This window comes from Haliotis cracherodii, unplaced genomic scaffold (genome assembly GCF_022045235.1).
Source record: "Haliotis cracherodii isolate W230 unplaced genomic scaffold, xgHalCrac1.p SCAF_9, whole genome shotgun sequence".
In the NCBI taxonomy this organism is placed as follows: domain Eukaryota; kingdom Metazoa; phylum Mollusca; class Gastropoda; order Lepetellida; family Haliotidae; genus Haliotis; species Haliotis cracherodii.
This window is the reverse complement of record NW_027266343.1, coordinates 54,853,162-54,871,122: the sequence shown is the minus strand read 5'-3', so window position 1 is coordinate 54,871,122 and position 17,961 is coordinate 54,853,162. Positions and strand designations below refer to the sequence as shown.

Here is a 17,961-nt window from a genome sequence, read left to right as displayed (position 1 = left end):
AAGGATGATATTTTTTCTGTTAATTAAATGCCTTCTGTGAAATGAAACTACCATAATATTGGATTATCCTGTTTCTTGTTTATGAAGAAGAGACTGAACACAGTCTCATGTTCTGGTTCCACCAGGCGGCATGACTGGTGCTTCCCTCGGCATGTTTCTGTGTTTGTCTGACACATGTGCTCGGGTTGACTTGTAGTAAATATTTACCCACCTATTGGCAGATATGTTTACCTGACGCTGCAGTGGGAGTGCAGTAAGTCATAGGGAAAGTAGCATCTTGTCAGATGCTCTGCTAGACCTAGCCCAACTCACGGCTTCCTGCCTACTGCTTTTATGCACAGCCGCATATGACAGATGCTGAAACGACGCACTGAGGCACAAGTGCTCTGCAATGTTAAACTCAGTGTTACAATACATGATAGGCATCATGCTGTGTCTAATGTATTGTTTCATATATATATGTTACAAATGTACCTGCGATCTGATGGAGTAGAGTAGGTGGGTGGGTGGGATTGTGAGTGAGTGAGTTTGGTTTTACGCCGCTTTTAGAAATATTCCAGCAATATCACGGTGGGGGACACCACAAATGGGATTCACACATTGTACCCATGTCGAGAATCGAACCCAAGTCTTCGGTGTGACAAGCGAAAGCTTTAACCACCAAGCTACCCGAACGCCTGAGTGAGTGGGTGGGATTGGGAGTAATTGAGTGAGTGAGTCTTGTTTGTGGTTGCAGACAGCATATTCAAGCTGTAACCAGGTTTGGGCAAGGCAAAACAATAGTTGCTAGTACCCATCCATGCCATCTGGGAACAATGATTGAGACATACAAAGCCATGTAACACATTGTTACCCTCTGAGCCCACTGAAGTCAACTGGGGACATACGTGGCCCAGCTGTCAGGTGCGGCAATTAGCAATGCAGAGTTGCCTCTCTTAGGCCTGCCAGAAACACAGTATGTATCTGGCAGCCCAAAGAGAAGCAACTCTGCATTGCCTTGGGTTTGAATCATACATTCACTCTGATTATGTCTGGGTTTGTCAGTGACATTTCTCTGCTGTGCAAGATATAACTGAAATACTCACACATCAAGCTGACACACTCTGATATAACTGAAATACTCCCACATCAAGCTGACTCTGTGATTTAACTGAAATACTCCCTTATCAAGGTGACACTGTGATATAACTGAAATACTCCCACATCAAGCTTACACTGTGATATAACTGAAATACTCCCTTATCAAGCTGACACTGTGATATAACTGAAATACTCCCTTATCAAGCTGACACTGTGATATAACTGAAATACTCCCACATCAAGCTGACACACTCTGATATAACTGAAATACTCCCACATCAAGCTGACTCTGTGATATAACTGAAATACTCCCACATCAAGCTGACACTGTGATATAACTGAAATATTCCCACATCAAGCTGGCACTGTAATATAACTGAAATACTCCCACATCAAGCTGACTCTGTGATATAACTGAAATACTCCCACATCAAGCTGACAATGTGATATAACTGAAATACTCCCACATTAAGCTGACATGCTCTGATATAACTGAAATACTCCCACATCAAGCTGACACTGTGATATAACTGAAATATTCCCACATCAAGCTGGCACTGTAATATAACAGAAATACTCCCACATCAAGCTGACTCTGTGATATAACTGAAATACTCCCACATCAAGCTGACTCTGTGATATAACTGAAATACTCCCACATCAAGCTGACTCTGTGATATAACTGAAATACTCCCACATCAAGCTGACACTGTTATATAACAAGTATTCCACATTAAGCTTACACTCAGTCATACAACTGAAATACTGTTCAGAATGATGTTAAACCTCCCACTCATGTCAACAAGCATGGGTCACTGGGAGCCTCTTGTGCTGCAGCATGCCCACAGGGAAGATCAGGTAGTATTGGAACTGATCAACATTTAGTTTGTCATAATGTGTCATATTTTCCATTTGTTTCAATCCTGATATATCCTGCAGATACCATTGAACATTTTCAGGACCAGATAGGTTTGGATTTCAAAATTTGTGTTGATTGGAAGGTATTATTTGTTTTCTTAAACATAGTCCATAATTTCCTGAAGCTAATGAAATTCCCCAATGAATATTGCTGCTTTTTGACATAATTGTGGCAGAAATGGTTGCTTGTGTGTGCTTGTTTCATGTGTGGTAACATCAACAGTGAACAGCCACACCAACCAGTGATACATATCTCCGACAGCAGAATTACTTTCAAATAAATAAATAAATAAATAAATAAATAAATTTTTGTTTTCATTTTGCCCGCCGTTGTGTAGACAAGCTGCAATAAATCTGTGAAACATAAGGCCAAACTTTTTAATTTCATGGTGAAACGAAAAATAAAAATTGTGTGGCCTAAGATTCAGAAAGCGTGGCCAAAGTTTTGGGTGTATTATTGGGTAGGGCTGAAGAAACTGTGTAGTAACATGTTGGATACGAACACTGGTCTGCTGGTCCAAGTCTAGTATATTTCCTTGCGGACAAGTAAAATTAAATAGATGCTGGTCCGGTGGTCTAGTGTTATTTTGGGGATCTTAGATCTTCGATCTTAGTTTAGTTTTACAACTTTTGAAATCGGCTATTTAAACCTAAACCCTAAAATCAGCAACCCAAAGAGCCCTGTGTGGTACAGTGGTTACCTTCCTGACTGGTTTCTCATTCTAAGTACAGGGGGCACAGATGGCCTAGTCGTCTAACAAGCCGTGATTCACTGTGCAGAGTAGCGTTCCTTGGGCACGCCAGAAACATATAATCGTGGGTTCGAATCCCAGTTTGCCCCGATTATGTTTCTAGGGTTGACAGCACCATACCCGTGCTCGTGGGTTTCACCGAAGTGTTAAACGTCTGTGACCTGCATCACTTGGGGCTTTCCTCCCACATTAAGCTGACACGCTGTGATATAACTGGAATACTGTTAAAAGCAGCGTTAAACCCAACTCACTCACTCACTCATTCTAATTACACATGCTCAATTGGTGTATGAACATGAGAATCTGCAGTTAGCACCATTGTATCTAGTAGAGATCGAACATGACCAGGAGTATTTTTCATAGGCTTGTCCTTTGAACCACTGACAAATTTAGGTCAGTGTCAAACACTGTAACTTGTGCAGCAAGTTGCTGCTTAGAACTTTAAAAAAAGGTTGTTGTTGATCTTGTGTTTGCAGCACACCCACCCACTCACTCACTCACTCACTCACTCACTCACTCACTCACTCACTCACTCACTCGTCATCATGTAATTCGTGTTTGTGCAATCACAATATTTGTTTTACATGGCTTACTGAGAAAATATGGCTTGATCTGTTGCAGGTATTTATTATGATCGTTCTGGGAACCGCGGTGGAGTATTTAGATAGCTGCCAGGAAAATATTGACTCTCACTTTCGGAGTAATCCATTTTACATGTGATTTGCAAAATAGTGAAAACATGTCGAACAGTAAGACTCTCGCAAAACAGAAAATGTTGAGGCAGTAAGAGAGTATGAATACTCGGTTGACGAAAACATGAACCATATTGCTTTCACAACTGTTTGTATTATTAGAACATGATTAAGATTAGCCACAAGGGTGTACCTATAGATTCAATCTTAATTAAATGTTATAAAAATGTTGTTTTTCATACATAGCTATTACATTTAAACACTTCTTTAAATTACTTGTCATAACGTCCATTTTTTATGTGATTGAATTTTTCTGATGAAGATTATATTCAAAGTGAACTTCTTTGGAAAATATTGCAATATTAACTTCTTGTCGAAAGAGGGATTTTAAAGAATATGGATGTAAGATAAATTTGGTTTTTGTATATTTTGGGTGTTTTTGTTATGAGGATAAGACTTATGGGGACAATAGTCTCAAGCCAATTGGAAGACCTTGCACATTTGATTCAAGTCATTCACAGTTCACTTTTCTTGTCTGTTAACTCCAATGTTCTGTATCCATATACATCAAGTAGCATCCCTTTAACAAATATAGACATTCTGGGCTCAAGTTGGCTAGCAACACAATTATAGTCCCTCTATGATAATCACACACATATTAATTTTCTTAAGTGGATACAAGTATGATATATAAGAAATGTTACTTTGTCAGTCCTTGCCAAACTGTTGTGAGTCTAACTTGTTCTCAAGCAGTATATTTGATAGATTGTAGGTGGAGCACCATTACATATATCACTTTTGATCTCATCAGTAGAACTAGGGTTACAGACTGCTCTGCTCTCTCCAGACAGAGCAATACTTTGTAGTCAGTACAATAGGTTTGTTGTACTTACTGATTGCAGGTCTGTGCTGTATAATTGCCATGGCATGCTGTCTGAGATTGTTCATGACGTGCCACTCAGAGACGTAGTGAATACCATGTTATACCACAGTTGGGAGATAAATTTGAAACAATGTTTGTCATTATGTTCAAATGCTAAATGGTATGGAAAAGACATTCATATTGACTGAAATACATTGGTCTGTTCCGTGCTTTTTCATCATTTACAAAATTACTACTCAAGCGACATTAAAGACGTTACTCTTTCATGTTACTGTAATCTGTCATGGCATGAAACTTCTTTGGGTAGTATATCATATCACTTGAGACAAGCCTGATAAAATTAAAAAGCTCTGCGAGGAACTAAATCTTCAGGAGCATCATGTATTAGGCAATACTCGGTTGATTCCAAGTGAATATCACATCTCCGCTACATCAGGATGAAACATGGCACTTTCACGGTGCTGTTGCTACTCATGTTTAGTCAAAATAATAAACAAACAGAGATTGTTTGTTGAATTTTGAAGACGAATGTTGATGGAGAAAACACAAGTGTATCCCAAGTGTGTCTTGCATGGTGGTCCGTCCTTGTATCTAATCTATACACTGTTAGTGTGTAACACAATAGACATGGTTGGCAGAACCCTCACACCACAAGCCAAGATGGTGTTCTAGGAATCACCTTGCTCCTCACACAGACATATGGCGTCCCTGAGCATCCTCTTCACAAACAAGTCCTCCATTTACTTATCATCAAACAGATACAGCACCTATAGGATCTTCATAAGCTTTCTCACATGTTATAACACAATTATTCCACATTGCATTGCAACAATGTCCCATACGACAACTTTGTTGTACAAAGTTACCCCTAAATCAGTACCATCTGGGGCAACAGGCGGTATGGATAACATATATCCCCTGGGAAGGTAATCTCCTTGACGTGAACATAGTGAGGTCCAGGAATCAGTCTTGTAGTAACCACCATGGCGCAAAAGCCTTTAGTACTTGTACCTGGGTGCTCAGTGCCATGCTATTTCTGTGGTGGCCCACTATGTAGACGTTGGTACTGGTATTGTTGGTGGTATGTTGTGGCACTTCCCGTCCTGGTAATGATGTGCTCGTCTGTTTTAGTTGTCATTCATCCTACTTGGCAGGGTTCAGCCACTATACATTTGGTGAAAGCATTCAGGCTTTTTTTAGTGTCATGTTCTGTTAGTTGCCATCATGGAAGAAGGCGAATATGCTGGTAGGTCCTTTCTAGTCTTAGTTTCTTCTAGATGTTAATTTAAACTAGATTACTAGATTTGTGACAGGTTCATCTGGTCACAAGTTGCGGGTTGAAGGTATGTGGTAATATATTGTTGACAACTCCTTGTTACTGTGGCCTGGAGAAAGAAGAACATTGGTCGTCCTTGGTGCCACAGGAAGTGGGTCAAACCACAGACATGTCTCCTATTTGCATTGTGGGATAAAGACAGTACAGTAAACTACGTTTATAATGAACACGCTTATGAAGAACTGACTGATATAATGAACTTATATTTTGGTCCTGGCCATTTGTTGTATATATGCTGTATAAATGCTTAAAACAAACTACGGTTATTACATCCTAAAATTAGTGGTCCCTTTGAGTTTGTTATGACTGTAGTTTAGTGTATATGTTTAATGTGATGATGGTTTCTTTATCTTATGGTTTAAGGTCTTCATCTGATGATGGTTCATAATCTCGGTTTAGTTTGAACATGTGGGAACTAAGTTAGGCTTTTGGGTAACACTAGGTATATTAAGATACAGAATATACATGTATTACATGCAAATTAGGTATGTTGGAGTTGGAGTGCGGTTCCCATCATTAGTGTCGGATAAAGCTGATTGGCGGATTAATGAGTGTCAGATTAATGAGACTTGACTGTATATCACTGTTTCATAGTGATTTAGAAACACATGCTCATGATACTTGGAAAGAGTTTTGCCCCTTTATTTATATACAAAGATGATATATTAATGTTGATGGATGTCTATTTATATTCATTTGAACTGCTGTTGTCCTTGTCATATAACAAAACTACCCAAGTGGCACACACTGCACATTCTTGTCTGAAAGTTCTACTTAAGCTAAAAATGAAAGAGATATTCATTGAAATATAAAAACACACACCAATGCATTTACAGAAAAAAATGCTGACTTGACAGTTTTTGGCAATTAACATTTTCTATAGGCTAATAAAGATTGATTAACAAGTCATTCAGATGATAGAGGCTTGTAATTATTGCCAACAAGCATAAATCTTTCTGTGTAAACTTCCCTGCAACAATATTATCGATTTGTAACTGCTCAATGTAAATTATTCCTAATTAAAGCTCTAGTTTGTGAACACTCTCTGTATCAACTGTGGCCAATGTCGACTGTTGGTTGACCGAAGGTGGTGGCCATTGTATCCACAGTCTCAGTGGCTGAATCACTTGCTGTTCCATTCACTGTCAGGCATCAGGCTGGAACAGTGGTGATACTACCATTGAACTGAGTTAATGCTTTCTATATAATGGTACTTGTTTGATAGAACGTGTACCAATTCTGATAAGCACATTATGAAAAACATAACGGTCTGATAGTTTTTATTATGTGAATGTATATTTGTTCACAAAGTGATGGATTGTTTAGAAATTGGTGTGATCTCCATTGGATAAGGAATGAGGGCGCATTTATTCATTGATCAGATGTCAATTCTTGCACGCGAGCTATGGCTATTCATTGATGAAGTATCAATACTGATGTATTGGTATTTGTTGTGGGTTGTCAGTATTTACACATAATCATGTTTATAGTATAGGAGTTTATTGATTGTTGAGCTGTCAATACTATTGGATCAATTGTGCAGGCTTACGTCATCTGTACTTGTTTTCCCATATGTTCTGCATTCAGGATACACGGAATTGAGTTGGTGTTGTTCTAATATTAATTCTTGATAACTATTTGGTATCATTTACTGATATAGATATTTGAACTGGTGGTCTTTTCTCAAAACTTTTTGATGTCGTTTAATTGATTGTTGGATATAAATTGTTTTCACTGTCAGAACTTTGTGGAAATATCAATAGCTCATGTTGTGATAAGAAATATACGGACTACATTTTGCTGCTATGGCAACAGTTGGTGGGGGGATACTGGGATATGTCCATCCGTCCACAATGATAGCACTCATAAATGAAGGACCAGTCTGTCCTTGTATGATGTATTTTCTGAGGGCATGGTGTTCTTGATCTACTCTGAAAACTATCACGTCATTCAGGCGGACTGACATGTCCCCGATTTATTTCACTCAACTGGTTGAAATATTGGTTTTGTAATGTCAGATAAATACCGCGTGCTCTATAACTAAGTATATTATAAAGAGAGCACATTGTGTGTGGCAGGAACCCATCAGTGTGCTCTGCTCCATGGAATGGAAATGTTGCTCTCTGTGTGGTTGGCTCGATATGTTTGTCAGTCGTTTTAGAAAATCTCTCTCTCTCTCTCTCTCTGAGAGAGAGAGGAGGGAGGGTGTGTGTGTATGTGTGTGTGTGTGGGTGGTCGGGTGGGTGGGTGGGTGGTCGGGTGTGTGGGTGGGTGGTCGGGTGTGTGGGTGTGGGTGGGTGGTCGGGTGTGTGGGTGTGGGTGGGTGTGGGTGTGTGGGTGTGGGTGTGTGGGAGAGAGGGACCGAGGGACCGAGAGAGAGATATTTTGAGTATGTATGAGAGAGTTTGGCATTTTGCCAACGAGGACACCAGATATGGTTTTTCACTCATTGTACCCATGTTATGAATCAAACCCAGGCTTTTAGTGTGATGGGAGAACACTTCCACCACTAGGCTAACCCACCGCCCCTTGTTGTTTTTGAAAACATTCATGTTTGGCTGCATTTGATATTGATTGACCAATCACATTCAGGTCCTTTACCAAAATATTATCATTAAAATGAATAAATGGCTGTCATTAATTTGAGAAGAAAACTGATATGTAGGTTTGAAAGTAAGAAAGTGTTTTCTGGAGAGTGATTTTTGACAATGGGATAGCCTTATGGTTACAGTGTTCGCTTGTAATACCCATGGCTTCGGTTCAATTCCCCAAATGGGTACAATGTGTGAAACCCATTTCTGGTGACCCTGTCATGATTTTGCTGGAACATTGCTAAAAGTGGAGTAAAACTCAACTCACGCACTCACTCAATCCTGGTATTTATGAACACCTGGAGTCATCACTGATTTTGCAGTGATCCTTTCCATTTAATATTTACCGCTATTTCAAACCCAATGGAATCTGTTTTGAAGATACTTGAGACAGGTTATTCTCTGGCATTGATGATTTATCCATTCGTGTGAATCATGTTCATCAGGGGAGATAATCCCACTGGGTGGCACTCTGAACAAGTTTCGTATCAATCAATATGCGTAATAGTCTGTCTAAGGTTTTACAATTAAATACAATATTCTGGAAATTGCTGTCTTAAGGTGTGTTCATGCATGGATGTGAATCTCCGAACTAGCCCATTCTGTGACTGAAATAAAATTATTATTCCATAAAAAGACATGTATCACTCACTCACTCACTCACTAACAGGATCGGGGGGTCAGGCTCGCTGACTTGGTTGATACATGTCATCGATCCCAATTGCATGGATCGATGTTCATGCTGTCAATCACTGGATTGTCTGGTCCAGACTCGATTATTTACAGACCGCCCTCATATAGCTGGAATATTGCTGAGTGCGGCGTTAAACAACAAACAAACAAACAACAAACACTCACTCACTCATTCACTCAAAAAAGTCTATTTTGGGTTACTGTAAACATGTTTATGTAGGCGCTGTGAAACCCTCAGTGTTGGCAGAAAGTCTGATATTAAAGTGTATAAATTACATTTGGTCTTTTTTGTATTTCTTTTTGTAAGCATTAAACCAAACTAAATATTGACAGTTAATCTGATCCAGCAAGTTACGCAAGTCTGAGGATCTTTAGATCAGGGCAATACGCGATGTTCACATTTTTTTATCTTCTAGTCTTCAGATTGTGTAAACTTGCCAGCAACTGTGCATGTTTAATCTGATTTCTTAACATTGAGCAGCAACGCCAGGAAAGGAGTAAAGGCTTCTGAAACGCATAAATAATGTTCTGTTAGGGCTAAACGGGCAACACTTGATATATAACAAGCAGGCAATTTGTAGGTACATCAATAAAGGCAGCTGTCATGTCAGCCAATTACAGAAAAAGCTAATTTTGGATGGTTTACCTTGAAAACAAGGGGAAACACAGGGCTATGGAGAAGTCCGACAGGAGGAGTCACTTTCACATGGGTGGAATGCTTTAGGCTGTATTTGACATGAACAGTGTATGTGTATAGATCGTGGACAGGATCTTCACCTGGCCAGATGTGTGTTTACTACATACTTGTTCATCGACCAAATATTGATTAGGTTTACAATGTACCTTACAAAGCTCCTTGAAAGCGTTTGCAATATGGATGATGATGTGTCTCGTTCTCGTAATCAACCGTCCCACACAAGATGTCAAATGTTTGACTGAGAGTTCACTAAAGTTGTCCCCCTTTAATAATGGTATTGATAAGTTACTGTCTTCATGCTATGGTGCTTTGTGTCTAAATCCTGAAGATAACACCTGCTATTTGGACAGTTAATGTGTCAAATATTAGTGGTACCAGGTGTCCGTCTACCCTACACTCACAGTTTCCAGGTGTCTTAAGGAGGACAGGTGTCTCAATAGACAACCATGGTCCCCAACACCCAATGTGTCTTAACTTTGGATACGACACATGGTATCTGAAAAGACACATCGTTACATATGCCCTTTCTGGGGGCACCTGTTATCTGCAAGGTGGCATGTTTACATATCCTACTTTTGAGGGCACATGTTGTGCTGCAAGGACGCATGGTTACATATGCTTCTTCTGATGGCACCTACTGTGAGAGAATGCATAGTTACATATATCTTCTGACGACAAGGACACATGATTACTTATACCTCTTCTGGGGGCACCTATTTAGGGCCCCTACTGTCTGAAAGACACAAGGTTACTTATACATCTTCTGGGGGCACCTATTTGGGCCCCTACTGTCTGAAAGACACAAGGTTACTTATACCTCTTCTGGGGGCACCTATGTAGGGCCCCTACTGTCTGAAAGACACGAGGTTACTTATACCTGTTCTGGGGGCACCTATTTAGGGCCCCTACTGTCCGAAAGACACAAGGTTACTTATACCTCTTCTGGGGGCACCTATTTAGGGCCCCTACTGTCTGAAAGACACAAGGTTACTTATACATCTTCTGGGGGCACCTATTTAGGGCCCCTACTGTCTGAAAGACACAAGGTTACTTATACCTCTTCTGGAGGCACCTATTTAGGGCCCCTACTGTCTGAAAGACACAAGGTTACTTATACCTCTTCTGGGGGCACCTATTTAGGGCCCCGACTGTCTGAAAGACACAAGGTTACGTATACCTCTTCTGGGGGCACCTATTTAGGGCCCCTATTGTCTGAAAGACACAAGGTTACTTATACATCTTCTGGGGGCACCTATTTAGGGCCCCTATTGTCTGAAAGACACAAGGTTACTTATACCTCTTCTGGAGGCACCGATTTAGGGCCCCGACTGTCTGAAAGACACAAGGTTACGTATACCTCTTCTGGGGGCACCTATTTAGGGCCCCGACTGTCTGAAAGACACAAGGTTACTTATACCTCTTCTGGGGGCACCTGTCTGCAAGAACACATGATTACATATACTGCTTTGAGGGCAGCTTCTGAGGGCACCTGCTGGAATACATGGTAACATATTCCTCTTCAGGGCTCACCTGCAGTCTGAAAGGACACATCACTACACGTACCCCTTCTGAAGGCATGGGTCGGTGGGGTAGCTTAGTGGTTAAAAACGTTTGCTCGTCACGCCGAAAACCGGGTTTCGATTCCCCACATTGGTACTATGTGTGAAGCCCATTTCTGGTGTCCCCCGCCGTGATATTGCTGGAATATTGCTAAAAGCGACATAAAACCATACTCACTCACTCACTCACTCACTCACTCTGAAGGCACCTGATAAGAACCTCAGAATGTTTACATCATCCTTCTGCAGCCTGTGTCTCCATGTGAAAATGTTCCATCTCAGCATGGAAGTGATTGCAGAAGTGTTAAGAGACTGAAGTTACAAGTGATGTATTTGTTCAGTAATACCTGCTGCTTGTACCTCAGACTGCTGTCACTGGAGACTCTGGTCTTAATGCCTACTGCCTACACATGCTGTTTTCATTCTACAGCCTGACAGAGCACTTTGTTAGGACAGGAACACCATGATCTGATTACAGACTATTTGAGGTCATTGCTGGGTCAGTGCTGTAGCTCACCTTGGTTTGATGAACAGCATACCTTGTGTCATTACCTGTCATGTCAGGGTACTTAGCTCAACAAGGATCTGGGGGCATGGGTGGAACAGTCGTCTAAAGTGTTTTGCAAATTGCTATGCAGAGTTATCTCTCTTCAATGTGCAAGACGTATTTTATTGTGGATGTTAAATCCAGTCTGCCATGATTGTTTCTTGGTCTGTCATACCATGCTTCACTCAGGCTTTTCTCCCACATCAGTGAGTGAGTGAGTGAGTGATTGAGTGAATTTGGTTTTATGCCGCTTTTGGCAGTATTCCAGCAAAATTATGGCAGGAGACACCAGAAATGGGCATCACACATTTTACCCATGTCGGGAATCGAACCCAGGTCTTTGTCATGATGAGCGAACACTTTAATTGTAATGTAATTGTGATATGGACACATGCATCATCAACCAAGGCAGCGAGCCTGACCACCCGATTCCTTTAGTCCCCTCTTTGGACATGCATAGCTGCCTCTTACAGCAAGCATGGTTTGCTGAAGACCTATTCAACGCTGGGTCTTAATGGGTACAGTGGTAGTATCAACATCAGCATTCAATAGATATAGTGAAATGTCAAACTCCTTTATTTGGATATATAATTCTTAGGCAATGAAACTTTATCGCCCAGGTAGAATCCATATTGGCACTTAATCCACTTGTTTTAAGTTTAAGGTAATTTCACTGTAGATCTGATACCTCTCATCTTAACTTGGAACCTAGTGGTTTAACAGAAGCCGTTGTTACGTGCATTGATAGTTTCTCTGTAGATTTGATACCCCTTATCTTAATTTCGAACAGAAGACCCTGTAATGTGCATTGATGTGAAGGCAATCTTTGGATCAATGTTTTCAGTTTTCAGCTTAGAGGTATCATGGAATTTGATCATTTTAATCATGTTTTGACCAATTGAGACCTGTGAAGATCCGTGGTAGAATAGGTCTTCAGTAACCCATGCTGGCCACAAAGGGCGATTATGCTTGTCGTAAGAGGTGACTAACGGGATCGGGTGGTCAGACTCGCAGACTTGGTTGATGCATCTCATAGTGTCCCAATTGCGTGAATCGATGCTCATGATATCAATCAGTGGATTATCTGGTCCAGACTCGATTATTTACAGACCGCATGTAGCTGGAATATTGCTGAGTATGGCGTTAAACAACAAACAATAATTGACCAATCGACTATTCTTCAATGTAATGGTTGAATAACAGATAACTCATATCATATTCATAGTGAAGAGAATGTCTATCTTACAGGGTTTTTGCTGTACATCTGCCTTGATTGCTGCTCACTCATTGCTGCTCAGAGTTACTAAATAAGGAGAACGAATGTGAAGAAAAACTGCCTAAACTAAGATAACATTTGTAAAGAAGCTTGAAATTTTTCTCCACTTTTATTTACAATTCAAGATAATGAGATCGCGATAATTTCTTTTGCCATAGCGCTTGAGAAATATTGCTGCTTGGAGAAACATGTTTTCTGCATGTTTACTTTGAATCCTTTCTGTTGACTATATTGCAGATGTTAGCAGAGAGTACTTTCTGTAGTTGCCATGGTTACACTGTATTACTATAGCCTACACTGGCTATAGTTACGTCAAGCGAGTACATTCATAATTACTGCATTTTTGCTACCACCTCAAGAATTGGATCAAAGGTTTTCATTGCTTATGGGAGATGGAAGCCCATTTCTTGGTCTGTGTGCATACCCCTGTCAGTCTAATGGTTGGCTGTGGTTTCACACCGATTTGTTGTAGACTTTTGTTCCCCCGAGAAGTAGCAGGGCATCATTGTCCACTCAAACCCATCTACCTCAGCTCTTCGTGGACTTACAAGCTTTTGATTGGATGTGAATGATTAGTTGTTTGTTTGGATCAGCTTTGCGAGGTTGCTGCTTGGATGCCAGTGTGAATCTTCAACATGATTAATGGATTAAGCTTGAAATCTGGAAATTTTTCTGAATACTTTAAGATTGTTATTGGATTCATCAAACAAGATCCATTTTTAAAATGGACCATGTTTCTGAATTGATGCCTTCATGAGTTCTGTGTAGTGAAATATCTATTATCTGAGGAACATTAATTACGATTAAGTTTCACAAGGAACCTGTAGAGCTGAGTCTTGGAGCCTACTCATGGGTTTAAAGGGAAGATTAATGTTGGGACAATGAGGAAAACGTGTCTGAAGAGTGAAAAACCTTTCATCCTTATTCAAGTTGCTGGCCAAGTAGTGATATCAAAGTAGTCCAGTCAGGAAGGGGCGATCCATCATTACCACAATGCCTTAGTGCTCCCAATTTAATTAAATGTCTGTGCACTTCGTTCATCTTCTTTGGCACCCTACCATTGTACTATAGTGTGTATGTCACAAAACTGAGACAATTTGAATGGCTTATTTGGAATCTTAACATAGAACACTGAATTGTTACAGTGTTTAACCTCTGATCTCATCAGCCAATGACAACATCCAACACATCAGGCTGTGTCTACATTTCATCAGAAATTGGCTCTCATATATATATATTCATGAACTCCAGTAGGATATGAAATTGGCATATACTTGACATATTTCAAACAGGATATATTTTTTATGTTTTACTCAAACAAGGAATATATATTCTTTAAACATGGAACTTGAATAATGCAGTCAGTGAGTGTATTACTCAGACAGTGGATATCTGTTCCATGTCACTCCAACGGGGCATAATTTGCTGTACTACTTTAACAGGGCATGTATTTGTTCCGTTTCCAAAAGGGTCCAAAGTTTGCAGTATTATGCCATCAGAGCATATATTTCCTGTATTACTGCAGCAGAGATTATATTTGCAGTGTTACTCCAACAGGGCATAGATCTACTGCATTACTCCAGCAGGGCATATATTTACTGTATTACTCCAGCAGGGCATAGATCTACTGTATTACTCCAGCAGGGCATATATTTCCTGTATTACTCCAGCAGAGCTTATATTTGCAGTGTTACTCCAGCAGGGCATAGATCTACTGCATTACTCCAGCAGGGCATATATTTACTGTATTACTCCTAACAGGGCATATATTTGCTGTATTACTCCAGCAGGGCATAGATCTACTGCATTACTCCAGCAGGGCATAGATCTACTGCATTACTCCAGCAGGGCATATATTTGCTGCATTACTCCAGCAGGGCATAGATCTACTGCATTACTCCAGCAGGGCATAGATCTACTGCATTACTCCAGCAGGGCATATATTTGCTCTATTTCTCCAGAAGGGCATATATTTGCTGCATTACTCCAGCAGGGCTTATATTTGCTCTATTACTCCAACATGGCTTATATTTCATGTGTTACTCACTCCAACACAGTTTATATTTGTTATATTAATCCAGCATTGCTTATATTTCTCTGAATTACTTCAACAGGGCTTATATTTGCTGTACCACTCCAACAAGACATCTATATAACACAATACTCCAACAAGGCATACTATTATCACTGCATTTCTCTAAACAAGACTGAGCTGATATGGTTGCTGTTACTGGTTGACTGGGATGCTATATTTCATGTATTACACAAGCAGGGACTATTTTCTAATTACTGTATAATGGGGACAAGATGGGATCAAATGTTGGTGCATTATCACCATGTTTTACAACATTTGCAACACTGACACAACACTAAACAGACAAGGGAAGATTCCCTTTGGAGAATACATGCCCTCTCCGGTGAGAATAGTCGCTATCTGCCTGTCTGGTGTAATTACAACACTCACTGATAATGTCACTATATGCTAATCACAAGCTTATCAGCCATTCATTAAACAGCAGTCATACCAGATGCCTGTTGAACCAAACTTGTAAACAAGATTTGATAGATTTACCCATTTATGGAATTAGAAACATGGGAGGCATGCTGTTCATTGGCCTTTATCTGGACTGATTTCAGCTTGTGTATAGAAAAGAAAAGTGATTGATTATATTTGAGGAGAAAAGTAGCTTTTGGTTAATTTGATAATGCGTCTTAAAGTCAAATGTAGTTCATGCTTCATTTCAAAGATGAGTTAGCAAGGAGTCCTTGGTGAAAAAAGACAGTATGAAAACTGTTATATTAATGTAACAATACCATGAAAACATTAGCTTTTGGTTACTGCACCCCACTAGGCTGACTTAACCAACAGTTGTGATTGTTGCAGTACTTAAAACATTCCAGCACAATTACGTTTCATTAGGACATTCTTGTGTGTTATTATTGGTGTCGGAGAGAGGTGCAGAGACAGCGCTGGGGCCTGCGGACTATTGTGTACCTCTTTACATACCACACGGTGCTATACCTCGTATATCCCGCTCAGTTGATACGCACATCACAGAGGATATATACCTGCCAGCATGTCTTACAGTGGCACCAGTTCAGGTAGGCGCTTCCTGGCTAGCTGATGCAGGCATGTTCTTACACCATGCAAATCTGTGTAGGGAAGTAGCATCTCGGACTTCACACTTGCATGATCTAAGGCCATTTTATCACTGTTATTTTTCGTAAGTCATTATTTGTGCTTGTGGAGTTGTTGTTATGATTGCTTCATGCAGCTGTGTTAGTTTTGTTTGTGTTTGTGTTTGGATCTATCAGTCTGAATAGGAAAGAAAACAAACCAATATTATTTAACTATGGTTTGAAAGTCAATAACATTGAGGTCAGATAGTGTAAATTACTGAAGAGAATGTTTTTATTGTTATGTTTTTTATCTTGAAAACATTCAGTGTGGATTTGGGCATTAATCTTCATGGTTTCAGAGGAACACCTCTTTAGTTGATGGCTATTAAATAACGCTTGGTAAAGTCGTAGATTGGGTGCATGCTGAAACGTTCCAGCCAGGTGTATTATCCCGCTGTGGTTCTCCATATGCAGGTATTGTGTTGAAATCAATACATGGTTATTGGTGATTCCAGCCGTCTGTTCTGGGACTCTGCAGGAGGTGCTCCACACCCAGGCACAGTAGCTAAGTGGGTCAGGTGTAGGGGATATTCTGAAGTATGTCACTCAGATTTTGTCGAAAGTAGGTGATAACTGGAAAAGATCAATGTCAAGATTTTGGTGATTTTTTGGTTAAATGTTCAAATGAGGTGATACACTTCAAGACAACTTGTTAAGATTGTGTTGCTATTATTTTTATTGTCAAAATGAAGGGATTTGATTGAATGAAAATGGATGATTTGGGCAGTTAAGTGAATCAAAGTCAAGTGCAGTTGTCAATTAAAATTGTGTGTCATGTGGATGTCAAGAAACAAAGTTGAGTGTATGAGTTATTTTTTAATTTGCAGCAGTGTGACGTGCAGAGTTATATCCCTTAGTCATCACAGGATATGTTGATCTTAATCATTGATCCCAGATTCCGACCAAATAGTTAACTTTGGTTTTTCAGCGCATAATGTGCTTGAGGATTTCCTAAAAGCGGAAAACATTAACGACCTGAATCACTCCAATTGAAGCTTATATTGATATGACGGAAATATCATTCAAAGTTACCCATGAAGATCCAGGTTAGAATAGGTCTTCAGCATCCCACGCTTGTCGTAAGAGGCAACTATGCTTGTCATCTGAGGCAACTAATTGGATTGGGTGGTCAGGCTCACTGACTTGGTTGATGCATGTCATTATGTCCAGGGGGGCTGGCCCAGTCGTCTAAGGAGCCGTGATTCGCTGTGCAGAGTTGCGTCCCTTGGGCACGCCAGAAACCTATGATTGTGGGTTCGAATCCCGGTTCGCCCCGATTATGTTTCTAGGTTTGTCAGCACCATACCCGTGCGCATGGGTTTCACCGAAGTGTTAAACGTCTAAGACCTGAATCACTTCGGGCTTTCCTCCCACATTAAGCTGACACGCCGTGATATATAACTGGAATAATGTAAAAAGCGGCGTTAAACCAAGCTCACTCACTCACTCATTATGTCCAAATTGTGTAGATCGATGCTCATGATGTCAATCACTGGATTGTCTGGTCCAGACTCGATTATTTACAGACCACCGTCACATAGCTGGAATATTGATGTGTGTGGCATTATATAAGAAACAAACAAACAAAATCCACTTAATAGTTAATAGTCTCTACTTAATAGTTTTGTGTTGTGTGTCACTCCACAGAATAAGGACGCTGACTCCCGGTGTGATTGTTTGTGTTTAGACTGATATAATTCATCCAACATTTTGCTGAACTCCACACACATAGTAATGTGAGTTCAAGTTCTAAGAGA

The 17,961-nt window shown here is 40.2% G+C and overlaps 1 protein-coding gene across 6 annotated transcripts in view; it reads left to right on the top strand.

Moving 5' to 3' along the window:
- Positions 1 to 17,961, top strand: part of LOC139452702 (Kv channel-interacting protein 4-like) — a 483,175-nt gene that overhangs the window by 30,774 nt on the left and 434,440 nt on the right. Inside the window, exon 1 of one of the 6 annotated variants that reach the window (XM_071234263.1) lies at positions 5,538 to 5,571. The exons of 3 other annotated variants lie outside the window; for them this stretch is intronic. In XM_071234263.1, coding sequence (XP_071090364.1) covers positions 5,550 to 5,571 — 22 coding nt within the window. In that variant the 5' untranslated portion in view covers positions 5,538 to 5,549. Of the gene's footprint in view, positions 1 to 5,537; positions 5,572 to 16,058; positions 16,127 to 17,961 lie in introns of those variants that run through there. 2 more of the 6 variants (XM_071234270.1, XM_071234261.1) reach the window with 2 other exon arrangements.